Source organism: Dipodomys spectabilis, unplaced genomic scaffold (genome assembly GCF_019054845.1).
Source record: "Dipodomys spectabilis isolate Male_0828 unplaced genomic scaffold, ASM1905484v1 ptg000169l, whole genome shotgun sequence".
In the NCBI taxonomy this organism is placed as follows: Eukaryota; Metazoa; Chordata; class Mammalia; order Rodentia; family Heteromyidae; genus Dipodomys; species Dipodomys spectabilis.
Window position 1 is genome coordinate 8,290,787 of NW_024870846.1, and position 27,368 is coordinate 8,318,154.

At 46.5% G+C, this 27,368-nt stretch overlaps 1 protein-coding gene across 4 annotated transcripts in view; it reads left to right on the top strand.

Annotated features, from left to right (window-relative positions):
- The first annotated feature begins 470 nt into the window (after nucleotides 1-470).
- Znf236 (zinc finger protein 236) overlaps nucleotides 471-27,368 on the top strand; it is an 89,422-nt gene continuing 62,524 nt past the window's right edge. For 3 of the 4 annotated variants that reach the window (XM_042693504.1, XM_042693507.1, XM_042693506.1), the window contains exons 1-9: nucleotides 499-556; nucleotides 6,765-6,907; nucleotides 8,130-8,294; nucleotides 15,443-15,621; nucleotides 17,103-17,227; nucleotides 18,639-18,811; nucleotides 21,168-21,311; nucleotides 24,693-24,893; nucleotides 26,223-26,451. In XM_042693504.1, the coding sequence (XP_042549438.1) occupies nucleotides 502-556; nucleotides 6,765-6,907; nucleotides 8,130-8,294; nucleotides 15,443-15,621; nucleotides 17,103-17,227; nucleotides 18,639-18,811; nucleotides 21,168-21,311; nucleotides 24,693-24,893; nucleotides 26,223-26,451 (1,414 nt within the window). In that variant the 5' untranslated portion in view covers nucleotides 499-501. Of the gene's footprint in view, nucleotides 557-6,764; nucleotides 6,908-8,129; nucleotides 8,295-15,442; nucleotides 15,622-17,102; nucleotides 17,228-18,638; nucleotides 18,812-21,167; nucleotides 21,312-24,692; nucleotides 24,894-26,222; nucleotides 26,452-27,368 lie in introns of all 4 variants that reach the window. The other variant, XM_042693505.1, reaches the window with a different exon arrangement.

Sequence of the window (27,368 nt, forward strand, 5' to 3'; positions counted from 1 at the left end):
CGGGGGGGAGGCAGGCTGCGGGGCCCAGCCTGGCGGGCGGGCGGGCGGGCGGCGTGCGGCCTGCTCGGCGGCTGCGGGGCCCGGGCTGCCGGCGGGGTCGGGCCCCAGGTCGGCCTCCGGGAGGCCGCGGCGAGCGGTCCCCGCCGGCCCGCGCCCCTCGGCCGCACGCAGCCCGGCCCGGCGTAGCCCCGGATGGCGGTCCGCGCCGCCGCCGCCGCGGCCGGGCCAGGTGACGCCGCCGCCCGCCGGGCCGCGCATGCGCGCCGCGCCGCCCCCGCCCCCACCCCGCGCCCAACGCCCCCGCCGCGGCCCGCGGGCCATGGAACCCGCCGAGGCCGGCGCGGTCCGAGCGCTGCCGCCCGCACGTCCGGGCGCCGCCGCCCCGTGAGCCGGGCGGGCCGGGTCCGGCCGCCGCCGCCGCCGCCCGCCCCGCCGGTGCCGCGCGTGCGCGCCGGCCGCCCGCCGAGGGAGAGCGCGAGTGAGGGGTGGGCCGCCGAGACGATGCCGCGGGGCCGCCCCCCGAAGCCCCGGGACGGCGCGGCGCGCGGCGACTCCGGTAAGGCCCGCGGCGGCCGCCGAGTCCCCGGATGGGCGCGGGGGGCGCCGGGAGAGGCGCGGAGGGCGGGCGGGCGGCGGCGACTGGCCGGGCGGGCGCAGCGCGGGCGGACGGATACGGGCGCCGCGGCCGGGCCCCTCCGCGCTGGGCCTACTTTCCGGGCCGCGGCGGCGCGGGCGCGGCGGGGGCGGCGGCGGCGGGGGGAGGAGGGAGGGCGGCGGCCTCCTCTCCTCCTCCTCCTCCCCTGCCCCCTCCTCCTCCTCCTCTCTGTCCTCCTCGGCCCCGGTCTCCTCCCCTCCTCAGGCCGCCCGGCCGCGCCCCCTCCCCGGCCGCGGACCCCGGAAGCGGCGGGCGGCGGCCCCGGGACCCCCGGCGCAGGCCCGTGGGGACGCGGGCGGGCGTGGCCCCGCGCGGGGGCCCCCACGCGCGAGGAGGCCCGCGGCGGAGGGCGGAGGGCGGCCGCGTCCGGAGCCGAGCCGGGGCGCCGGGGGCGCGGGGCGCGGACGGGCGCCGGCTTCGGAGCGGGAGCCCGGCGACGCCCGGCGCGGCGGGGGGACGTCCTGAGCGGGGCCCGGACGGGATCGCGGTGGTGGCGCCGCCGGAGAGCGCGCGGGCGCCTTCCCGCCGGCCCCGCGCCCCGGGCGCGCTTCCCCGAGCCCGACGCGGCCGTCCCGGGACGGCCTGCGGGCAGCGGGGCGCGGGGCGGCCCTCCGCCGTCCCGTACCGCGCGGGCTGCGGCCGGAGTCCCCCGGCTGCCTCCGGTGTCCCCCCCGCCTCGGCCGGGACCTTGTGCCCGGCGTCGCTGGCTGGGCCGTTCACCCTCGCCCTCGCGGCTGGCACTTCTGCCGGCCGGCCGGCCTGTTTCCTGCTTGTCTGTCTGTCTGTCTGCTTGTCTGCCTGCCTGCCTGTCTGTCTGTCTGCTTGTCTGCCTGTTTGTCTGCCTGCCTACCTGTCTGTCTGCCTGCCTGCCTGCCTGCCTGCCGGTCTGCCTGCCTGCATGCCTGCCTGCCTGCCTGCCTGTCTGTCTGTCGCTGTCTGTCTGTCTGCCTACCTGTCGGCCAGCCTGCCTGTCTGCCTATCTGCGTGCCTGTCTGTCTGCCTGCCTGCCTGCCTGCCTGCCTGTCTGCCTGCCTGCCTGCCTGCCTTCCTGCCTGCCTGTCTGCCTGCTTGCCTGCCTGTCTGTCTGTCTCTGTCTGTCTGTCTGCCTGCCTGTCTGCCCGCCTGTCTGCCAGCCTGTCTGCGTGCCTGTCTGTCTGCCTGCCTGTCTGTCTGTCTGTCTGCCTACCTACCTGTCGGCCGGCCGGCCTGCCTGTCTGTCTGCCTGTCTGCCTGCCTGCCTGTCTGCCTGCCTGCCTGCCTGCCTGCCTGCCTGTCTGTCTGCCTGCCTGCCTGCCTGCCTGCATGCATGCATGTCTGTCTGTCTGTCTGTCTTCCTGCCTGCCTGTCTGCCTGTCTGTCTGTCTGTCTTCCTGTCTGCCTGTCTACCTGCCTGCCTGCCTGCCTGCCTGCCTGCCTGCCTGCCTGCCTTCCTGCCTGCCTGCCTCTGCCTGCCTGTCTTCCTGTCTGTCTGTCTGCCTGCCTGCCTGTCTGTTTGTCTGTCTTTGGAGAACCCCCAGTCCCCACAGGCTGGTTCCTTGCTCTGCTCCCACCTTCAGCCTCAGGGCCTTTGCAGGCTTTCCCAGGCTTGTTCCCTACTTAATCACAGCCACACCAAGTGTGGCTTGTGGAACCCTGGAGCTTCCCCAGGAGCCCTCCGAAGTCTGGCAAACAATGCTATTACAGTGGTTCCAGTAAGACAGTTAACCTGTGCAGCCATGGCGCAGGTGGTGTGCCAGACTGTGCTGGTGAGTTCTCCTCTTCATCCAGTCCACACAGCAGCAGAGAGCTTGTGGAGGCCGACTGGAGCAGCCGCATGCCCCTGTTAAATCAGATATTAGAATGACAGTTGCCGGGGTTAGGCATGTCTGTAATCCCACCCTTTCAGGAAGTAGAGGTAGAAGTATCACCATTAGAGGCTGGCCTGAGTCGAAGTGCCAAACTCTACTGAAAAATAAAAGCAAGAAGCTGATAGAGTATAAGGCTCCACCTTGAAATCTCCTAATCCCCCCCCCCCCAAAAAAAAAAAACACCAAAGACTTTTACTATGTTTTGGAAAATATACCTTTTTTCATGAAAACATGTATTAATGTAATAGAATGATTTTTAAATGAGTATTTTTAAGTACCAGTGCAAATACTAATAGGCATAATTGATGCAATCCAAAGATCTTGGAAAGCTTCAATAATACTTAAAGATGTCTCCACACCAGAGCATTAGAGGACCCTTGCTCTTTCAGTGTTTCTCATAACTGAAATGATTGTGGGGTTTTTTGTTGTTGTTGTTGTTTTTGCTCACTCATGAATTTCATTCCCAAGAACATCCTACAGAGTTATGTGGGAGTTTTTGCAGATGAGGAAATGAAGTTCAGGGAGATGAAGTGATTAAGAAAATCCATCCAGCAAGTAAGTTTCAGAGCTGGAATTTCAACCTGTGCCTGAATCTCATCTAATAAAATAGAATGATTGTCACGTGTCAGTGGCTCAGGCCTTTAATCCTAGCTACTCAGGGGTCTGAAATCTGAGGATCTCAGTTCGAAGCCAGCCCAGGCAAGAAAAGTCCATGAGACTCTTATCTCCAATAAACCACTCAGAAAACCAGAAGTGGTAGAGCACTATACTTAAGCTGAAGAGCTCAAGGACAGTGCCCAGGCCCAGAGTTCAGGCCTCACGACCAACATCTATCAATCAATAAAATGATTAAATACCAGAACATGCAGTTTGTTGTTCTGCTTTGATAAGTACAAAACCTTTCATGCAAGTGTATCACTTGTTCAACTTTTTTTGAGTACTTACTGTAATGATGCTGTGCCAGGTTCTGGAGATACAAATTTGAATCAGAAACGCAAAAGTTTCCTTCTGTTTTTCTTAAGAATGTATAGCGGGAAGGTGGAGACACTACCTATGTGCCAGCAGAGAACAGGGAGAGCAGGCCTGGAATGCCAGCTACACAGAGAAAATGATGTCAAAGCAAAGCCTCCAAGGAGCTAGGCTTCCCCAGAATACATTTCCTGAACTGAGCTTAGGACAGGAGTAACTATTATGTGTGTGTGTGAGCGTTAAGCACATGCACACTAAAGCTGTGTCATTTCTACTGCACCCCTTAAGTATTGATGCAACTGATTTTTGTCTTCATTAGGTTCCAGATACTTTATACTTTATTGTGATTTCTCAGAAGTTTTTAGTCAGTCATGGGGTTTGAACTCTGGCCATGGGCACTGTCCCTCAGCTCTTCAGCTCAAGGCCAGTGCTCTACCACTTGAGCCACAGTACCACTTCTGGTTTTCTGGTGGTTAATTGGAGATAAGGGTCTCACAGACTTTTCTGCCCCGGCTGGCTTTGAACCATGATCCTCAGATCTCAGCCTCCTGAGTAGCTAGGATTACAGACATGACCCATTTGCGTCCGCCCCCCCCCCCCCCCCTTTTAATTGAGTTGTAAGTTAATTATATTGTCAGAAAACCTACCTTGGGGTTTTAAAGTCATTTTTGAACAAGGCATTTAATAATTTTATCAGGACAAGATTATTTTAGTCATATTTTGATGTTTACTGAGGTTTGTTTCATATCCTATGACTATATTTGCTGATCTAGGAGTAATTGAAGAAAAGAGGATGTATCATTGACTTGTGTTGGTCAATTACCTAGAGAAGTATAATTCTCTGTTATTAATTTTTGGCCACCCTAATAAGCACTAAGTGGTTACTTGATTTTGCTTTTGATTTGCATTTCCTTAATAATAATGTTGGGTGGCTGGATTGGACTTTTTGTTACTGTGTTAAATGGCCAACAAAGACTTGTTTTGGCTTATGCTGTCAGGGTTTCTACCCATAATACCTGGCTTCATTCCCCACTACAGGGGAAGTGGAGAAAGGGGAGGGGCTAGATGCAGCTCCCCAAGAATCTATTTCCTCCAGTCAACCCCCCCCCCCCCCCCCCGAAGTTTCCAGAACCTTCAGCTGGGGGAGGAAGGCATCATTACATGAACCTTTTGGGGGAACACTTCATATCTAAGTCACTATGGTGTCTTTTCAGTATTTGTTGGCATTTATGCCTTTGGAAAATGTTTATTCAACATTTTATTTTTTTAAAATTATTTGATGGTTTTTCAATGTTGTCATAAGAATATTCTGGACACTAAACTCTTAATAGAAGTATGATTTATACTTTTTATTACATTGGTAGCTGGTCTTTTCACCTTGTTTTTATCTTTTGGTACTGAGGATTCAACCCATAGACTTACCACTTGAGCTATGCCTGCAGCCCTTTGGTTTTTATTTTTTATTTATATAATTTTTTTTTTTTTTTACCAGTCCTGACACTTGAACTCTGGGCTGGGTGCTGTCCCTGAGCTCCTTTTGCTCAAAGCTAGCACTCTACCATTTGAGCCAAGAGCCACTTCTGGCTTTTTCTGTTTATGTGGTACTGAGGAATTGAACCCAGGGCTTGCTAGGCAAGCACTCTATCACTAAGCCACATTCCCAGCCGTAGTCCTTAATTTATTTGTCAATCGTGAGTCTTGAACTCTGGGCCTGGACACTGTCCCTGAGTTCTTCAGCTCAAGGTGAGTGCTCTACCATTGAGCCACAGTGCCATTTCTGGTTTTTCTGGGGTTAATTGGAGATAAGAGTCTCACGGAAGTTCCCCTGCTGGCTTTGAACTACCATCCTCAGACGTCAGCCTCCTGAGTAGCTAGGATTACAGGCATGAGCCAACAGGGCCTGGTTCCAGTCCTTTTATTTTTATATGTTTAAACAGCTCACAAGTTACTGGTGCCACATTTCATGTTTAGAAAATACTGTGTACATTTTAAAAAGATACATGTGTGTTTGTGTGTGCGTGTGTGTACATTTTAAAAGGATTTGTGTGTGCTTGTGTATGTCATTGTGCAGCAAAGGCCTTAGTGTTCATTGTTGTGGCAGCTTGGAGATGCTGGGCAGCAAGCATTCAGCAGATGGTTAAAAATGTAATGTGAGCTACAAGGGTATAGTGTGGAAATCAGAAAGCTCCTGTTTTGGTAGTATTAATTTTTTTAAGACAATTACTTAGTGTTTCTCCTGATCAGAAGTCTCTACTTACTTTAAGGAGATTATGAGTAAGTAAATATTAAACATAAACCCTGAGGCTTCACTGGTGGTGAGCACCACAGGGACCTACATCTAGTAATGTGGCAAGTCTGAGACATCATCAGTCTCCCCGCCCTAGCCCACGCTCTTCCCTCTTCCCTGTCTGTGAAGGTGGGCCTGTCCATCTGGCAGACACCGTGTGTGACAGACAGAGGTCAGATCTGAGGGTGGGTCCCACAGGCCTCTGCACGGTGCTTCAGTCCTGCTTGCAGAGTGAATGCAATGGCCTTGCCAGTCTAGCATAGACTCTGTGTTCACAGACTAATAAAACAGCTGCTAGTGGCTCACACCTTTAATCCTAGCTACTGGAGGCTGAGATCTGAGGATTAGCATTCCAAGCCAAGCCAGGCAGACTTTTAATTAAATAGACTCTCCAGGTAAAAAAGAAAACAAGTCAGAAGTGAAGGTGTGACTCAAGCTGACTGCTATCAAATATGAGCCAAAAGAGCCAAGCTCCCGTATTGCCAAATTCGTGTGCCCATACATACTGTACATACGTGTATATGTATGTATGTGTGCATATATGTGTGTATATGCACATATATATAGTCAGTGAACAAAATCAGTGATTATTCTGTACATTAAGTTTTTCGCATTGCCAAAGATGATCCTGAGTTCCAGATCAGCTTCTGAACAGCGAGACCTTGTCTCAAAAAACCAAAAATAAAATACAAAACTCCATAAATTTCTGGTAGAATTTGGTTTTAAAATAAGTAGGAAGGCCAGGTGCTGATGGCTCATTCCTGTGATCCTAGCTACTCAAGAGGCTGAGATCTGAGGATTGTGGTTCGAAGCTAAGCCAGGCAGGAAGGTCAGTGAGACTCTTCATCTCCAATAAACTCTTCAGAAAAGGATGGAAGTGGCGCTGTGCCTCTAGAAGCTCTAGAAGCACAAGGACAGCACCCAAACCCCAGGACTGGCACAAAAAAATGAACAAAATAATTTAGTTTTATTTCTGCAGTGAGACTAATGCATGTCAATTTTATAGATGGTGTTTTGCCCTTGGATGCGGACAACATTGATGATGACTGTCCCATTCCAAACTTCCATAAATGTGAAATCTGTCTGCTGTCTTTTCCAAAAGAGTCCCAGTTTCAACGCCACATGAGAGATCATGAACTAAATGATAAGGTATGTGTTTCAAAAGGAATGTCACAATCTGAGCATTGGATCTGGAGGTACTATAAAAATCAACATACCAAATAGTAAATTGTCTTAAAATTTAGGTTTCTGGATTGTAGAATATGTCCTGTGAACATGTTTATATCTTCTTGAAACTTGAATGTGTTGTGGTTATTTATGAGTGGAAAGAGAAATATTTCTAAAACAGACTTCTTTCAGTAGCTTGACCAAGTATAGAAATGGGTATTTTGAAGTACTTTTTTTCTGGTAGGGCATTTTACCCTTAAGTGATCTTACATGGTGTTCTAGGCATTTATATCTTCTTTCATCCAGGAGCACTAATGTGCTTTGTTTTTTTCTTGGCGTGGTGCAGATGGGACTCAGGGCTTCCTGTGTTAAGTGTGTGCATGACTTTGCATAAACTCTACGGCTCGGTCACACCCTTTAGCTGATTTGCTGATAGATCAGGCCTCGTTGCCTAAGTCTCAGCCTAAATAAAAGGTTATAATCTTGATGCTTTAGGTAATACAAGTGATTGCTTTATCTCCTCTTAAGTACAAGATAGAATATCTCTGTTGTAGGGGAAAATTTACATTAACAGAAACCACTCTATTGGAATCCAGTAAAAATTTGTATGATTACTTATTTTGCTTGAAGTGATCATGTTTAAAACAGCAAATTGATTGGAATAGAAGGATAAACTCCACCTAATGGATTGAAATTCCCAAATCTATTTTCATGGAGACTATAAATAGATACATTTGTATACAACAATTTATATTAGAAATATTTCTGAACTGAACTGGGAATGTTGATTCAGACGTGTTCCCAGCACTTATGAAGCTGAAGTAGAAGCATCAGGAGTTCAAGACCAGCCAGAGCTGGTCTTGAATTCAAGACCCAAAAACCAAAACCAAAACAAAACAAAAACAAAATACCAAGAAAGGATGTAAGAGATAAGAAAGTGAGTGAAGACAGAAGAAAAGGAGGGAGGAAGAAGGGAATGAAAGAGAAGGTAACTTTTTCTGTGTGGTGCTGTTCTTATTATCCAGGAGGAGTTCTGTCTGCAGTTTTACTGGGTCCCTGCTGGGAGTGTTGACTCAGTTCCAGAAGACACATTTTTACAGAGTGTCTAGATCCTGGTGCTTGTTACTACTTAAAGAATGTTTATTAAACAAGGTCTTTAAGAAGACTGTTTCTCATTATCATCTTCCCTTTTCTCTCCACACAGCCACACCGATGTGACCAGTGTCCCCAAACATTTAATGTTGAATTCAACTTGGCCCTTCATAAGTGCACGCACAATGGAGAGGATCCTGCGTGCCCAGTGTGCCACAAGAAGTTTTCCAGAGTGGCCAGCCTCAAAGCGCACATCATGCTCCATGAAAAGGAAGAGGTAGTTATTTTGTACATGTTGTGTTAACTGATTGTTACACTGCTTCTGATCATTAACCAGAAGGATTTGAGATATAAACTAATTTAAAAGTCTTTTGTGTAGATTTCAAAGAGCTAATAATTATCACTAATATTGTCTCAATCTCCAGTTCACTGATAAAACATTTCATTTTCTGGCCTTCTCAGTCCTTTAGATTAGAGACATTTGATGTTTATGTTGGCTGGCTGAGGATTCCCATCTCTACCCTCGCCACCCCACCCCCATTTCTTGTTGCTTGTGGGGCTTGAATTCAGGACCAGGGTGCTTCCCTGAGCTCTTTTGCTCAAGGCTAGCATTCTACCTCTTAAAGCCACAGCATCATGCTACTTCGGATTTTTGAGTGGTTAATTGGAGATAAGAGTCTCTTAGCCTTTCCTACCTGGGCTGGCTTAGAACCACATCCTCAGATCTCAGTCTTCTTGAGTAGCTAGTAGGATTATAGGCGTGAGGCACCCACGCCCAGCTTTCACACTCCTCTTCTCCCCCCTCCCCCACTTATTTTTTTGCGGTCTTGGGGCTTGGACTCAGCTCCTGTGTGGGTACGGTCCTTAATCTTTTTTTTGCTCAAGACTGGCACTCTACCAGTTGAGCCACAGCGCCCCTTCCAGCGTTTTCTGTGTATGTGGTCCTGAGGACACCCAGGGCTTCATGCATGCTAGGCAAGCATTCTACCACTAAGCCACATTCCCAGCCCTGGTATTTCCTTCTTGAGACAATAAAAATAAATATCCTGTTTAAATTATATATATATGTATATATGTATATGTATATATAAAAATTAAGTTCATACTTTGGACAGAGGTTTGTATTTTGTCTTTTTAGTACCTGAATTTTTGAGACAGGATCTTACTAAGGTAGCCTAGACTGTCTTCATGCTTATTAGCAAGTGCTATGATTTCTGGTTTGTTTCACCATGCACAGCCTGACATGCTTTTAATTCTTCTTTTAAAATAATCTAGAGCTGAGCACCAGTGGCTCCTGCCTGTTATTTTAGCTACTTAGGAGGCTGAGATCTGAGAATTGTGGTTTGAAGCCAGCCTAGTCTGTGACACTCTTATCACCATTTAACCAATAAAAAGCTGGAAGTGGCCCTGTGGCTCAAATGGTAGAGTGCCAGCCTGGAGTACAAAAGCTCAGGGACAGCCTAAGGTCTAGGACCAGTGTGCCTACATGCACACATGTACACATATAACACACATGCATGTACACATATGTGTACATACACACAGAGTCTATTATTGTATTTTAAAATTACATATGTAAGTAATGAATATTTACTTTGGGAAAAGTTTGAAACAAAAGAACTAAAAACACTCATGGTAAAGTATGAAAAGTTGACCTTGCCTGGTGCCAGTGGCTCTAGATCTGAGGATCTTGATTTGAAGCCAGCCCAGGCAGGAAAGTCTATGAGACTCTTATCTCAAATTAACCACTCAAAAACCCGAAGTGGCAGAAGTGGCACTGTGGCTTTAAGAGGTAGAATGCTAGCCTTGAGCAAAAGAGCTCAGGGACAGTGCCCAGACCCTGAGTTCAAGCCCCAGAACCGGGAAAAAAAAATGTTGACCTTATAGAGACAGTAGAAAGTACCAGAGGATGTTGGTCAAAGGTTATACAACTCTAGTTAATCAGGACCAATTGTTGAAAAAGATCTGTATTGTATTACAGGATTTAATGCATGTAGCAATATATTGTGTTTAAAAGTTGCTGAGAGTAGATTTTAACATGTTCTCACCATAAAATAACACGTATGTTAGACTGTATATGTTCAGTACTTTGACTTAGCCAGACCACAGTGTGTCTGCATATCTAAGCATCATGTTGTGCACTATAATTTTTTGTGTGCTGGTATTAGAGTTTGAACCCTATATGTGATATATATTATCAAATACACATACATCTATGCATACAAATCAGGGCCTGTGCTCTGCCCTTGGCCATTTTGCTCAAGGCTAGTATTCTATCTTTTGAGGCACAGTTCCACTTCTGGCTTTTTCTAGGTTAATTGGATATGAGAGTCTAATGGACTTTTCCTACCTGTTCAGGTTTTGAACCTCAGTTCTCAGATTTTAGTCTCCTGAGTAGCTAGGATTGCAGGAAGAGCCACTGACACCTGGCTTGTAAATGCTTTTTTTAATTGGTCAGTAAATTTAATTAATTAAAATTATTAAAAGCACTCACAGTCACAGCCTTTGGAGACAGTTGCATGTGTAGTCTTTCAGGCTTTTTTCCATACATGCATGCGTGTGTGTGTGTGTGTGTGTGTGTGTGTGTGTGTGTGGTGTGTTGTATGAAGGCTTGAACTCAAATCTTCAAGCACTTGCCTGACTTTTTTGTTCACTTCTGGTGCTTTTGAGCCATGCCTCTAGTTCAGTTTTTTTTTTTTTTTTTTAACTGATTAATTGGAAATAAATACCTGGTGGATTTTTTCTGCCTGGACTGACTTTATACTGTGATCTTTATATCTCAGCTTCCTGAGTAGCTAGGATTATAGATGTGAGCCACTGGCATCCAGCTTCTGTAATATGCTCTATATGATAGTTTATATGATTCGGCTTCTCTTCAAACTCTTTGCAAGCTCCTTTTTCTCAATAACCATTATTAACATAATACTTCATTTTTTCACTTACATACATGTATATCTATGCATGTTTTATTAGTCTTTGTGTAGGATAGATCTCTCATACTTGGGTTTAGTAAGTTAATAAAATGGATTTTATGTGATCTCGCCACAAAATAACATGGATTGCCATATTATGTTCTAGAAAGCATAGGCCATTTTATACCTTCATTGTAGAATGTAGGAATTGAATGCCTCTTACTCAATTATAGCACTATGTAGAAATGGCCATAGTTGGTTTTTGTTTTTGTTTTTTTAGTTTTATTTCATTGTAAAGATGGTGTACAGAGAGATACAGTTACATGAGTAAGGTAATGAGTATATTTCTTGTCAAGCTTTGTTACCTCCTCTGACCGTAGTTTTATTTTATTCATATATTTTATTTTATTTTATTTTTTGTGGCTAGCAAGGCCTAGCAATTACTGGACACATGTTCTACTTCTTGAGCCACACCCTCAGTCCTTTTGTCTTTTATTTTTTTAAGTAGGAATGTGTTAAGCAGTGGTATATTAGAATACTTTGCATTAAGTGCTGCATGCATACTGTAAGGAGCCAGGAGTGGAGCAGGTGGACATAAAGAGTGAGTTGTGGCTGTCTGGACCTGGCACCTGATAGCTAGTGAAATTCCTTAGCTGCTTCTCACAGCAGCTAGAGGTAGCAGCAGTCAGTACCAGCTAAGGTGTTTTGACAAGAGTCAGGACTTGTGTGGGCCAGGGCCTGTAGTCTCTCATCTTTGGCTCTTTACAACTTCTTTACTTCTCTAGGCTTGGCTTTCTGAAGCTTCTTCCCCCAGTGTTGCCTCCATTGCCACTGCTGCCCTCTTTTCTTTAGCCTCCTCTACTGTGGTAAAGGTCACAAGTAGACACAAAGCACACTTTTATTAGACTCCAAGGTCAGAGAGGTGGGCAGCTCCTGACCGACTTGAAAAGCGAGCCAAACAACTTGGTTACTTGGTGAGGAGGGGACTGGGACATGGGTGTGATGTGCAGATCCAGGATTGAAATTTGTACCAATTGCAACACAACTTCTGTTTTTTTTTTTCTTTTTTTTTGGGGGGGGGGGAGGGGTCCGGTCTTGGGGCCTGAACTCTGGGCCTGGGCGCTGTCCCTCAGCTCTTCAGCTCAAGGCTAGCGCTCTACCCCTTGAGCCACAGCGCCACTTCCAGCTTTTTTCTTTTTGCTTATGTGGTGCTGAGGAATTGAACCCAGGGCCTCAGGCATGCAAGGCAAGCGCTCTGCCAATGAGCCAGCTTCCCAGCGCAACACAACTTCTGAACCCACCAAATCCAAGTCCTAGGCTGCAGGTTGTACCAGTCACATTTCCTGTTGAGTCACTAGGGGACTGTTCTCCCGCACTGGTGTGTGTGAGAATAGCTGCAGGGCAAGCAGGGTGTTTTGTGTTCACTGAGGCTTGTCTTGTCCAGGGCGATGTTTGTCTGGTGTGGGGACCTCCTGAAGCAAACATTGGCCAGTTGCTGAGGCTGAAGTGTCCTTGCCGCCAGAGTGCAGCTCTCTCAGGTGTCTGTGAGGCGGGTTGCCATGGCGATAGTCGGGGCGAGCACTGAAAGAGCCGCTGCTTGGTTACAGCTCTCCATTCTGGTCTCTGCACGTGGGACAGGGTGTGACAGCTGTCCAGACAGGCTCAGACCCGCCCGCCGCCAACAGCTTAGCTGTCTTAAATAATAGTGAAGGATGATTACACTGAAGACCCATACATTTAAACGCACACACATTCTAAACGCTCACAGTGCTTTGTTCTGACAGTGCTTAACTGGGCTCAGGCCCTGCCTAATGCCCTGGTGTGTGGGCTCCTTGTGGGCAGTGAGTGTGGTGGGCGTGGATGTGGCTCTGGTGGACAGGGTTGAGGGTGGCAAGGCATGTTGTGGAAGAGCGGGGGTGGGGGTCAGGGGGGACAGTGCATACAAGAGAGCCCACTGATGGACTGAGTCACCCTTCCGTCAGAGAGGGCGAGGCGAGTAGACGGAGATTCCCTGAGTTCTGTGTTCTGGGAGGGCCCAGCCCTAAACAACTGTAAAGAGCAGAGGTGGCTGTCTACGTCTGGGCAGGACACTGTCTCCAGCTCCAGCCTCCTGCAATTCAGAGAACAGAGCTTTCCCTATTCCTGGTCTAGTGTTCCTCAGTTCTCTTTGTCGTTCATTTCTAGAAGCCTTTGGGGTTTTACAGGTTATTTTCAAAAAGTCTTTTCATTGTTATGCCTACTCCACAAACTTTGTCCACATTCTTTTCCAGATGGCTCCCCAAAGTGGAGTCGACAATCCTTTATTGTTGATTGCATTCACTGAGTCAGTCCCTGGTTGTGGCTGAAGCCTAGGGATTAGATAGTACTCAGAATGCCTCCTAGAATCTGCCTTGCCTGTGGGGTGTGGTCAGAGCACCTGGCTCAATGAGTACCATTTGCTGTCCACAGACACCGACAGCTGTAGGAGAGAGTGGCTCTGGGAAGACGGGCTGGTGAGGAAAGTGGGTGTGTGCCTCTGGGAGGCAGCTGAAGGGCTTCCTGAATGGGTGTAGTGGAGGTTATGTTTCTGTTCCAGCCACCCTGGGTGGTCTGGAGAGCAGCCTGTTCACCTTGCCCACTCTGCTCTTTGAAGAGGGTACCTCTTCCAGCCTGCAGCCCTCTGCTGGCCACCAGCATCATAGCACTCACTCAGGACTTTCCAGGGGTGTCCATGTGACGTGAAGGGCTGCTCTCCTTCTGTGCAGGAGGCGTTGCTCTGCTTGCCTGAGACTTCCTAAGGACTCCCTGGGTGTGGAAGGGCAGGAGGAGGGCCCCAGCATCTGCTTTTGTCCGGCTAGATGGAAAGCAGGGGACAGCAATGACATGGCTTGGTGCTGGCTCCAGGAAGTACTCTGCACTACTTTCTTCATCTGAGCTAACCAACAGCAATTCACCCAGACAATTCTAGCAAATGTGTAAGTGATCTCCATGTAGAGCCCTTGAGATAAAATCATCGAATTGTGTGATTCAGAGTGAGTGATGGGGGAGGATGTGAGCCAGAGCAAGGTGGGAAGGGAGGTGGTGTGAGAGTTAAGTTCTGTTCTGCAACTCAAAGGCAGGAGAAGGGGGTTGGGCCATGGTTAGTGAACGGTAAGTGCTTCCTCCTGCCACCCACACTCAGGGGTTACCCAAGTGAGCAGAAGAGAACCCTTTTCCTGTCCAGAGCATTCTAGAATGATTTTTTTTAGTAGTGCCAACAAGTTACTAATAGTCTAATAGTTCCTTTCTTCTTTACATTATGATACAATATTACTAATTTAAAGTCATCCAGTCTGAAGGTGTTAGATTGTTCAAAGTATTCCATTCATCCTCATATTTTCCTGTAGCAAATCTGTAAGTATGCTCAGTTAATGACCTAGTTTTAATAAGGTCTGTGTGCCGGGCATCGGGCATCGGTGGCTCATGCCTGTAATCCTAGCTACTCAGGAGGCTCAAAGCCAGACCAGGCAGGAAAGTCTGTGAGACTCTTATCTCCAATAAACCACCAGGAAACCAGAAGTGGCGCTATGGCTCAAGCGGTAGAGTGCTTGCCTTGAGCTAAAGAATGCAGGGACAGCGCCCAGGCTCAGAGTTCAAGCCCCACGACCGACCAAAAATAAATAAAATAAAATAAGGTCGGTGTGTGTTTATGAGACTTCTATACAGAAGGGGAAGAAATTCTGATGGAAAGAAATAGTGACATATTTTGTTACTTGGAAGCAACAGTGTCCTCTCACTGTGAGCTTATGCTTTGATTGTTCATATTTGGACAGTTGGTTTAGAGGATTATTTCATAATTCCATATGGAATAGCACATGGAGTATGCATTGAAATTTGGTTGAATCAGCAGTTGCCACTGCTGGAGGTGCTTACGGAGCCCTTACCCTGCTGTGTTGTCGCCTTTGAGGGAAGGTGCTGTCTCTTCTGTTGTGGGGGCCCGGAGTGGGACCACCTGGTTCACATAGTCTGTCACTGCAGTCCTGAGGTAAAACCAGATTCAATGCTAGCAGGTCTGGACCAGACCGCCCAAGTGGAGGTGGGCAGGGAGTCAGTGTCTTCCACTTGAGAAACTAGCCCCACCAGACAGGGGTAAGTGTACCAAATAATGGCCAATGCAAGCTGTTGGGCAGTCACTGATGAGGACTTTCTTTGAAGCCCTGTGTGTTTCACACTCACACATATGTCCATTGCTTGGCACACCCAGCTAGTTCTGATCAAACTGAATGGATCTTGAGGTTCTCTGTTTATAAGTCTGCCAGCTGTAATCTCAGCCACCTTGACACAGAATTCACGTTGCTTTATATTTGTGGTGTTCTTTTACTTTTTACCCAGTCTTCCAGTAGAGAGATGATTTTCATGCATTCTAATTTGGACACAGTGGTGTATATTTTTGAGAAGTGAAGATGAAGTTTGTTCCACAGGAAATTATCAGTGTCGTGGCCATTCGTGGTGCTAGTTGTTTTAAGGAGTAGTGGTTTGGATGTTGCTTTTCCAGAACCTCATCTGCTCTGAGTGCGGGGATGAGTTCACGCTGCAGAGCCAGCTGGCCATCCACATGGAGGAGCACCGGCAGGAGCTGGCCAACAACCGTGTCTATGCCTGCAAGGCCTGCAAGAATGAGTTTGAGACGCCATCAGAGCTGAAGGAGCACATGAAGACTCACTATAAAGTTAGGTATGGCCTGCTCTTAATTCTGTGTGGGGCATGAAAAATTGGTTTCTTACCTGCTAAGTCAGGAATTGGTTATGTAAAACCAAGTTACAGGTGTGCAGTTAGAGCTCAGAATCGTGGCTACCATGCCTGTACTTGATTGCGTATACACGTTCATTTCTGGTCAAACTTAACACTCTTGTTTACATTTTTTTTTCTTAATGAGTGAAGAACTCCTTTTGGCCCTTGTGCTCAAGTTAGCTCATGATGATGATCCATGACACATTCCTTGAGCAGATTTCCCCAACAGACTGGAAAAGGCTGTCTCAGATACTCTTTAGCTGTTGTGTTATCAGTAAGTTTAGCTTGAGGCCATTCTAAGCTCTAATGGTTAGGAAATAGGTGTTTTTAAATGAGAGGTCTCACACTACTTATAAAGCTTATGAAGGGTGTAAACTCTGTGCAATGTATTTCTCATCCTTGTCTGTGCTTTTCATTTTGCCAGTTGTTGACTAATGTGTTGCCTGCCAAATACTCCATTATTTCAGTGGGTGTTTTATATAAATATAATGCATGTTCCTTGTGCACATTACATTTTTGTGTTGGTGAGATTTTAGAGCTGTTATTTTTGATGTTTCTTATAGGGTTCTTGAGCTGATTGGAGTCACAGGAGTCTCAGACAGCTCTGACTGCTAGGTCTTCTCAGAAAGATGAGGCACATGCTCAGGAAGCAGTCCTGTAGAGCGAGTAGGAGGTAGAGCAGTGGCATGCTGAGGTGACCCCAGTCCCGAGTTTCCTGTGTGTCTGAGAATCAGAAGGAGAAAAGGAAACAGCTGAGGCGAATGTGATGCATGCTCTCTGGGAGGGGCAGAGTGGACCAAGTGTGGAGAGGCTGGCTGGAGGCCACCCCGAGTGCCACTCTCACCACTGGGGACTGCCTGTGGCCGGTGTGTACGCAAACGAGTGTCCTTAGTAGTGGAGCACGTCTCTGGCAGGATGTAGCAGAGTCCCTCCGGGAGGCTGTTACCATGGCACCAGGTAGAGGTTGACCAGAAGCTGAGAGAGGGGAGCATTCTGAAGTGCTTCAGATTCGGGAGGTGTGCCCCTGATGTAAACCTGATTCCTGGAGGTTTCTGTTTTCTGAGGTAGAAAGGAGCAGGTTGGATGACGCCGGGTCCACTGGAACTCTGGCCAGCCAGCCACAGCAAGGCCAGGTAGACGGTCAGTCAGCTGTCGGGTGTGTGGGTAGGGGAAGAAGTTTGGAAATGATGCCGTAGAAAGTGGAGACTGAGGCTGTGCAGACTCGCAGAGGTCTCTGACCAGCCACAGCTGATCTAGGAGAGACAGTCCACTTCTACTCTAGCACCACATTGGGGCCTGGCGTGGGTAAAACAAGCTTGTCTTTCATCAGAAAAAAAAAAATGAATTTTCCTAGTAGTATTCTCATTTTGAAACTGTAATGTAAGAGGGATGACTTAATGATTATTTCTCCCTGTTATACCTAGGGTATCAGGTACAAGGTCTTATAATCGGAACATTGACAGAAGTGGCTTCACCTATTCCTGTCCACACTGTGGGAAGACGTTTCAAAAGCCCAGCCAGTTAACTCGACATATAAGGATACACACAGGTGTGAAGAACATCACTTTGGGATGATTTATTAAGGAAATGTGCCTTAGTACTAGTGCAGATATAAATACCACTCTTATGTGGTATTTGAATCTAATCCAGGCTTTTCTAAACTTTGCTCTGTAGTATTGGTGAAAATCTTACTGAACCTTTCTCTGATATTACCTCACTTGAAATATAGGGATATTATATCCATCAAATAGTTGTCCTACATTACAAATGGACAAATCCACAAAGTGTCTATAGAATAAAGTTCCTGATGTATAGGGGTATGCTTTGTTGCTGGGGCTTGGAATTAGTGGTGGGCTGGTAACACCTAGGCTGATTAGTTCTGAAGACAACACCAGGTCTTCAGATGCTATTAAAATAATCCTGCCTTCACGAACTATACTGTAAAGCGTCCAAGTGATAATTCATTCTCTGTGCCATGTCTTGCTCATTCATTATTTTTGCTTGAATATTTGAAAACAAGTACAGTATTCACTGTATTGAGCCCTCCTGCCATTTTGTAGGACAGTTTACCATATTGTACAGTAAACCAAGGTTAGCTCAGGGAGAACAGTGCAAATATTTATGTCTTTGAAGTGACCCCTGCATTGTCACTTCGTTTTCTTTCAGTCTCATCATTTGGTTTCCTGCACAGTGACAAGCAGTGGCATCTTGTAGTTATGTGGACGGCAGCAGTGGTTGGTCAGCCAGTTCAGATTGTGCGTTGCTGCTTTCCCATCAGCACTCTTAGAAAAGTGTCTCTGTGTAGAGGACTGTCAGATCACTCAGATAATTCCAGTCTTGTTTGTCATTATGAAGCTAGCATTTTCAAAGCATCAGCCCACCCTTCTTCCTTAGAATGAGGAAAAAAGAAAGCAATGTGTGTAAAATCTGAGACCTCCAGACACTGGTGGCTCATGCCTGTAACCCTAGCTACTCAGGAAGCTGAGAAATGAGCGTCAAAGTTCAAAGCCAGCCTCAGCAGGACAATCCATGAGATTCTTATCTCCAGTTAACCAGCAAAAATCTACAAGTGGAGCTGTGGCTCAAGAGTGCTACCTTTGAGCAGACAAGCTCAGGGATGCACATAGATCACGAGTTGCAATCCCAGCATCAGCTCACATACACAAAAGATAACAGAACAGTGCCTTTGCTGGTCTGTGGAGTGGACTGAGCCAAACCACAGATGAGAACAGGTAGATTCCGGAGGGAAAGCGATGGCCCTGGAAGTGGTTCTGGAGCTTGCCTCAGAGGTGGCCGGGACTTTGGTTAGGCAAGCCAATGCTGAGATTTAGAGGAGATCATTGTGTATGTGAATGTACAGGTGTTTGGCTGAAGGAGAAGGTTTAGGGTCTTGAGTCTGGTAACTTGCATAGCTGTTTTCTAGCCTGTGATGCTCACACAGATCTGTGTTCTCCTTGTAGGTGAGAGGCCGTTCAAATGCAGCGAGTGTGGAAAGGCGTTTAACCAGAAGGGGGCCCTGCAGACCCACATGGTCAAGCACACGGGGGAAAAGCCCCACGCCTGTGCTTTTTGTCCTGCTGCCTTCTCTCAGAAAGGGAACCTCCAGTCCCACGTGCAGAGAGTCCATTCAGAGGTACGCTTAGCTCTGAGCGCCTGAGAAGTGCTTCAGTTGATGGAAAACCTGACTTTTAAAGAAAATCCAGTTATGCACAATGACCTGTTTTAGGGGGAAAATAATATATATATATATATGTGTGTGTGTGTGTGTGTGTATATATATATATATATATATAAATGTATATGCACTTAAAAATCCCCCCATTTGGCTTATTATATGTGGAAAAAATACAAAATACTATGTTTTCTTGGTTTGAATATGTATTTGAAAATACAATGTTGTGATCTGTTACTGTGAATAACGTATTTCTTTTAGCAGATGAAATGCAAATATTGTCAAGCATAAGATGTAGAAAGATAAAGCAAAAATATCAGCCATGGGGTTTGAACTCTGGGCCTGGGTGTTACCCCTCAGCTCTTCAGCTCAAGGCGAGTGCTCTACCACTAGAGTCACAACACCACTTCTGGTTTTTGAGTGGTTAATTAGAGATAAGAGACTCAGGGGGACTTTTCTGCCCAGGTTGGCTTTGAACCATGATCCTCAGATCTCAGCCTCCTGAGTAGCTAGGATTACAGGGGGGAGCCACTGGCACCTGGCTCAATGAAATGATTTTGAACAATGAAAACTTATCATTTTTAAAAGCAAAAATGTACAATGTGTGTATTTTTAATTTTTCTTTGAATAATTGAAGTAAAACTGTTAAGTACTACTTAAATGATCTGTAAGGTATTAGGCTGGTGTGTCTTATGTGTAATCTCAGTAGTTAGGATGCTAAGATAGGAAAATCATTAGTTTGAGGCCTAAAACCAAAGGTAAAGCTGATTTTTTATTTTAGAATAGCAGGATAAAATATAAAATAAAATGGGTATCTAAAATAAAAAACCTATATGTCATAAAGTTTCATAAAGAGATTCAGAATTTAATTCTCAACAAGTTATTGTAAAAAGTGATAAGCCTTTACTATCTAGATCCAGAGGTGGTGGGAAGGGCATGTTGGCAGGGTGAGGTGCTGACTCCCTGCCCGTCAGTCTAGAGAGGCACATGTGGGCAGCACAGGCGCTCTGGTGGAGTTGCTTCTGAGAACTGCAGGCTGCATGGGGACAGCTGTGCACTTAGCAGGCTCTCCGGAACTTGGGGCCCCAGGGTGGCCCTGGGAGGCACTCACCCAGGGCCCAGTGTCTTGTGAGGCACCAAAGGCCTTCAATCTGGTTATTGAGATGTGGGAAATAGAAGGAAGCTTCAGTCAAGTTCAGAGAGCTCCATAAGTTTCTTTCTTTTCTTTTTTTTTTAATTGTGAAAATACCGTACAGAGGGGTTACAATTACATGAGCAAGGTAATAAGTACATTTCTTTTTTTTGGGGGGGTCTAGTCATGGGGCCTGAACTCTGGGCCTGGGCCCTGTCCCTCAGCTCTTCAGCACAAGGCTAGCGCTCTACCACTAGAGCCACAGCACCACTTCTGGCTTTTGTTTTTGCTTGTATGGTGCTGAGGAATCGAACCCAGGGCCTCAGGCATACAAGGCAAGCGCTCTACCGCTGAGCCACCTTCCCAGCCCCAATAAGTACATTTCTTATCAAGCATTGTTGCCCCCTCCTTTGTTTCCCTCATCTCCTGCCTCGTTCCCCCCACCCATGAGTTTCTAAGCCAGCTTCTGTAATGATGACAATAAGAAAGACTAGGTTCAATATGCTTTCTCTTCATAGATACTCTTAGTCACGTTATTGTTCTCTGTGCTCTCTTTCTGCCTTTATGGTAGTTTTAGACATTAGTCACTGATAAGGTACTAAAACTGGTGATAAAAAATTAGACTGTATCACCTTCCTTCATAACCTGTGTGTATACTCCAGTTACTGAGAGTAGTATTTATATCTGTTTTGCCTTTCTTGTTTAACCTTGTATTTAGCCACTTGAAAAGCTGAGAACCGGGCGCTGGTGGCTTGTACCTGTAATCCTAGCTACTCAGGAGGCTGAGATCTGAGGATCATGCTTCAAAGCCAGCCTGGGCAGGATAGTTCGTGAGACTATCTCCAATTAACCACCAGAAAACTGGAAGTGGCTCAAATGGTGGAGCACTCAGCCTTGGGCTGAAGAGCTGAGGAACAGTGCCCAGGTCCAGGGTTCAAGTCCCATGATTGACAAAAAACAAACAGAGAACTATAAAAAGTGTGCTTCCTCATTCCTGAGCCACTTCTCATTTCTGTTGATCTCATGCTAACATTATTGATTAAGGAAATGGCTCATTGATTCTAGAGCTGTCTTAGAAGAAAGAAGACTAATGATGAGAGGAATGGAAAATTAGGATTTTCTAGAACTTAAAGGTTTTCAAATGATTAAGAATAAAAAGGATGTTTTTCTTTTTTATTCGTTAAGGTCAAGAATGGCCCTACCTATAACTGCACAGAGTGTAGTTGTGTGTTTAAAAGTTTGGGTAGCTTGAACACTCACATCAGCAAGATGCACATGGGTGGAGCCTCAAGTTCCACAGGCTCTACAGAGACTGCCCACGTAATAACGGTGAGTTTACTAAATTGGTTAATCAGAGGATCCGCCCCCCAAAAAATCCAATTTTATATATGACCTCCAAAATCCAATATTGAGTGCCAGAAATGTACCATCAGGTTTTTTTGTTTTTTGGTTTTTTTTTGGGTCCGGTCGTGGGGCCTGAATTCTAGGCCTGGGCGCTGTCCCTCAGCTCTTCATTCAAGGCTAGTGCTCTACCACTTGCGCCATAGTGCCACTTCCGGCTTTTTTCTTTTTGCTTATGTGGTGCTGAGGAATCGAACCCAGGGCCTCAGGCATGCAAGGCGAGCACTCTACCACTGAGCCCCTTCCCAGCCCCCATCAAGTTTTTTTATATGATGGTAAGGTGCTTCTATTTTTTTAACTAAGAAAGTCAGTCTTTGTAAACTTGAGGATAATAGATGATCCTGATTTATATACTATCATCCGAAACAATAAAAAAGCAACATATGCTCAGTAATTTAAGGTATTATAATTTCTACAGTATACTGATTATAATTGAATTTCTTTATCTTTACATTACAATTTAAAAATTAATCTTCATAAATAAGACTTCTCCTTTCTTACATGATAGTGATAATTTTTTCTAAGGCTTTTGCTCTTTAGGATACTAAATTATATTCTCCGATACATGCACTTAGAAATTGTGTATCTCTGGCACAAACATGCATGCGTATTTACACACAGCCACATTATACTTAGAAATACAAGAATATACATAGCACAGCACACATACACTCTCCCTACCCCCGCCATATATGTAGCTGCACTTTTGTTCTTTTTTTCCCTAAGATTTCATAGCTCAGCTTAATCAGAACTTGTACAGTATCCTCCTAGTTGGTACTAAATGAGAAGATCTAAGCAGGGCGTAGAATGGTAGAAGTAGAAGACTTTTTTCTTTGTGTGTGTGTGTGTGTGTGTGTGTGTGTGTGTGTGTGCCAGTCCTGGGGCTTGAACTTAGAGCCTGGGCTTTGCCCCTGTGCTTTTTTCTCAAGATTACCACTCTACCTCATGGGCCACAGCCATTCTGGCTTTTTATTCTTTTTTTCTTTTGTAATTAAAGATAAGAGTCTCATGGACTTTCATGCCCAGGCTAACTTCGAACCAGATCCTCTGATCTCAGCCTTCTGAGTAACTGGGACTACAGATGTGAGCTACTAGTGCCCATAGTTTTTTATGTTGATAGAAGCATGTCCTTGTTTTTAAGTATCTGAAGGAGTAGGTATTTAAGTACAAGCCATTAGAGTTTTTATAAATACTCATAAATCCTTAGTTTGTTATACAACTTCTTTCTGTCAGTATGGAAGATAGACCTGGGTAATACTTAATTTTCATTTTTAGTGATTGTTGTTGCTCATAGTTGTGCAGTTTGTTATGGTACCTCAGTTTATGGAGGGGAATGTTGTGAGACAAGAAGTTGAAGCACAATAGGGTATAATAATTAAATCTGAAAATTTCTGCTTTAGACTTACTTTTTTAAAGACATAAATCAGTATTTAAATCCACTAAATACTGCAGTTTTACTACCATTTTATGGTGAACTCTTACCACAACTTCACTATTTCCTTTGGTAATATGCAGACAAAAAAGTAGATGTAGTGAATAGCTTGGAATAATTAGATCATTTTAAAAGCTCATATAAAGAAACTCCCAGAAGGTGTAGTGTAGTGATTTAGAATCCTGTGATTCAGCCAACTGAGAATGTTACGAATTCCCTCTGTTCTTTTTAAGGATCTTGAAGGAATCAATGTTCAGCCTACTTGTCTCCTTGCCCTTCTCATTTTCTAACTTTGACTTTTTATTTCATTTTTGAGAGACTTCTTCAACTTTTATCACCTAATTTTTTTGTTTCATAGGAACATTTTTAATTTACAAAGCTCTCCTTAGTGATCTGATAGGCTTTATGAGCAGTAACAGTTTTGTTTTGTGTTTTGGTAGAAGAGTGAGGCTGGAACCCAGGACCTCAGTACTCTAATATTGTTGCTGCATTCCATTCCCCATGTTCCTTTTTTTTTTTTGGTTGGTCGTGGGGCTTGAACTCTGGGCTTGGGCGCTGTCCCTGCGCTCTTCAGCTCAAGGCAAGCGCTCTACCGCTTGAGCCACAGCCACACTTCCGGTTCTCTAGTGTTTTGTTTTTTTTTTTGGGTCCGGTTGTGGGGCCTGAACTCTGGGCCTGGGTGCTGTCCCTCAGCTCTTCAGCTCAAGGCACCACTTCCGGCTTTTTTCTTTTTGCTTATGTGGTGCTGAGGAATCGAACCCAGGGCCTCAGGCATGCTAGGCAAGTGCTCTACCACTGAGCCACCTTCCCAGCCCTTTTTTTTTTTTTAATTGATGTGTTTCACGGACTTTCCTGCCTGGGCTGGCTTTGAACCTTGATCCTCAGATCTCAGCCTCCCTGAGTAGTTAGGATTACAGATGTGAGCCACCAGCACCTGGCTCCCATTGTTCCTTTTTTAAGACTTTTTTTTTTTTTTTTTCTGATTGGGGCATTTGGCTCTGAAATCCACTAAACATTTTCTTGTTGGATATTTTCTGCTCCTTCCTTGCCCAGTCCTTCCTCTTAGCTTATCCTATCATCAGAAGAAAGTTCTGAGTCTGTTTGTAAGCTTTCTGTGTGGTCAGGGGTCACCTGGCCAATGAGTGGCCAGTGAACCTACTCTTTGGATTCAGAGAACACAGAAATCTTTAATCTGGGGAGCTAAGTGCCATAGGAGGTTGCTGTCATGTCCCAGAGTTTATTCTTAGGTTGATAGAAGCAGATCCTCATTTTTTAGATATTGAAGTGAGTTCTTCATTGTTCTATGGAGGATATGAAGGAGGTTTTCCCTGTCTTTTTCCATTCCTCCCTCCCTCATTCCTTTGTGCTTCTTTTTTTTGTCGATCATGGGGCCTGAACTCTGGGCTTGGGCACTGTCCTTGAGCTCTTCAGCACAAGGCGAGCGCTCTACTGCTTGAGCCACAGCACCACTTCCAGTTTTCGAGTGGTTTATTGGAAATAAGAGTCTCACAGACTTTCCTGCCTGGGCTGGCTTTGAACTGTGATCCTCAGATCTCAGCCTCCTGAGTAGCTAGGATTACAGGGGTGAGCCACCAGCACCCGGGCCTTTGTGCTTCTTTAATGCATGTGCTGCATTTAGTATACCAGAGAGATGAAGACCTATATACTCAGTCTCTCCACACTGAAGTTAGTAAAAAGTTATAGAACAGGTTATTGGGTATATTCATTTAAGAGCCAGTGGTGGGCCTAACACAAGTTATGCTTTATGCTAGGCGCAGGTACTGCTAATCTCAATGCTAGTAAGGGTTGCGTTAGCCGTTTCTTTTTCTGTGTAAATTAAAATTTTCATTTTTAATGAAAATGTCACCGTGTTCCAGGCCACACTTTTTCAGACTCTGCCTCTGCAACAGACGGAAGCCCAGGTCTCCACCTCCAGCCAGCAGAATTCTCAGGCAGTGACCGACGTCATCCAGCAGCTCCTTGAGCTATCAGAGCCAGGGGCTGTGGATGCACAGCAGATCCCACAGGCTGGGCAGCAGCTGAGCATCACAGTGGGCATCAACCAGGACATCCTACAGGTGAAGCACGTTTACCTGTTGGCGTGAGGCTTTCACTCTAGGCTCTGTCAGAAACCAGGCTCGTTACTGAAAGATAGCTGTGCAAGGCTAGTCAGACAGGCATCCTAAATTAAAATGTATCAACATTGAAAAAGATTATAGTGAAATGGCCTGAATAGTTCCTTGTAGTCAATGCAGAATTCTAAATACTGTATTTGCTAGTCCATACATCCAAAAAACATAAAGCTCCCTCCCTTTTTTTTTTTCCACGGTCCTGGGATTTGAACTCTGGACCTGGGCACTGTCCCTGAGCTTCTTTTGCTCAAGACAAGTGCTCTCTACCACTTGAGCCACAGTGCCACTTCCGACTTTTTTGACTAGTTCATTGGAGATAAGAATTTCATGGACTTTCCAGTCCCAGCTGGCTTCAAACCACAAATCCTCAAATTTCAGCCTTCTGAGTAGCTAGGATTATAGGTGTAAGCCACCGGTGTCTAGCTAGTTTCCTCTTTACTTGAAAAGACTCTTTAGAACTAGTATCTGTCTGTTGAGTGACTTGACAGACATACTTCATTTCTCTTGAGTGTGTGGTACAAGTCATAGATGTATCTGATTCCGGTGTGTGTGCGCGCGCGCGCGTGTGTGTGTGTGTGTGTGTAGGTGTAGGTGTAGGAGGGCGGGGAGGGTGGGGGCGCATTGCTGGCTCTGCTGTGGGTAGATGATCAGCCTAAGCACACCTGGGAGAGGAGGAGCCTGGGCAGAGAGTGCTTTCCTGACTGGTCACCCCAGGTCAGGACTATAGCCACAGTTCTTCACTTCCACACAAGGGCCTTCCTCCTCTTCCCTGTCTCTGCGTACACTAGCTTCTCCTGCCTCATGGTGAGGAGTTGTCCTGGTTGTGAGGATGTCACACCTTAGCCAGTGTCGTAAAGGGAAACCCAGAGTACTTATGCCCTGAGATAGAAACCTGCCGTTCAAAGACAGTTCAGGTTGTCAGAGGAAACCCAGAGTACTTATGCCCTGAGATAGGAACCTTGACATTCAAAGACAGTTCAGGTTGTAAGAGGAAAGTTTTTGAAAGTTAATGAATTTTAAATCCCTTCGCTTTAGAGATAAAACTACTTATTACATTGCATTTTGGGTGGGAGTGGAATGTCAGGTATCAAAAGGGAGGTCAGAGCCTCCAAATTTGGATGCCTCCTTTGATAAACAGTTGCTGGGAACTGTACTGTCTATTTCTTGGAGTGGAGTCAGTTCTGTGGGTGAAGCTTTGTGGCATCTTGTGATAGATTGTGGCAGGCCGGTCTGGGCTGCTGCCTCTTCTAACCTTTTAGTTTTGTTCTGTCTCAGCAAGCCTTAGAAAACAGTGGGCTGTCTTCACTTCCAGTTGCAGCACCTCCCCACGACTGCAGCCACACCCCACCGTCTGCAGCCCCGCCTCCCAGCCCACCTGCCTCGGGTGTGTCTGTGGAGCCGGTGGACCCTACAGTGGCTGCGCAGGAAAAGGGGCAGGAGAGCTCCGAGAAGGCAGAAAAGAGAGAGAAGAAAGTCATGAAGAAGAAGTCACCGCTCCTACCTGGTAACTTAGTGTGCTTTGCCCTCGGATGTTTTGGACAGTGTATATGTGCGTTTGGGGAAGCACCAGCATCCCTGCTCTGGGTGAAAGCCATGTTTGCCGCATGCTCTGAGTGACCTGTTGTGGACTGGAGCCGGAATCAGTGGGTGGTCACAGTGCTTCTTGGATGCACTCTTTACTTCGGTAGGCTTCTTTCCTGGCTTCCAGCCAGTCCCTGGCTTGCACTTGGAAGGTCTGTGCAGGGTGTTTGCCTGATCTGGACATTTCCTCAAGCTTTAGAACTATCACCTCTTCAGTCTTGACTCATTGCCCATTGCTTCTGTGGCTCCACTCTCCAGCCCTGCATCCTCCTGGGCTCTTCTTCCTTCCCTGGGTGCTGCCACCTGACAGTGCGTAGGCCCACTCTGCTGAGCCTCCACCCTGAGCCATTCCATGCCTACCCTCACTTCTCTGTTTTAGTCCTCCATCACTGGTCCCAACCTGGCTCCTGTCCTTCCTCTACCCTTGGGGTAGATTCTTACTTTACATACAGTGAAGCTGTATATCTGTCACATTTCCAAATAACCATGCTTTCTTCTGAGGCTTTCCTTCCTGAAAGGGTCGTTCTCATCCTTCCTCCATCTCTGTGAAAACTCTGGCCATCTCAGGCCAGAAGCTATGGAGTGTGCATGCCACACGTGTCCGTACTGGTGTGGTGGGATGCTTGCATTCTCCCACAGGGATTGTGCAGATACAATCTATGGCTCTTCCAGGCAGTGGGCCCTTTCTGTCCCAAAAGGCATCTGCTCCTTTCTGCCCCCTCAGCCTCTGAGTCACTCTTGTCCACAACCAAGACCAAAATGAGATGGAATCTTAGTATCATTGTGGCTTGCATTTCCTTTATGGCCAAGGATGCTGAGCATGTCTTCCTGTGATTACTG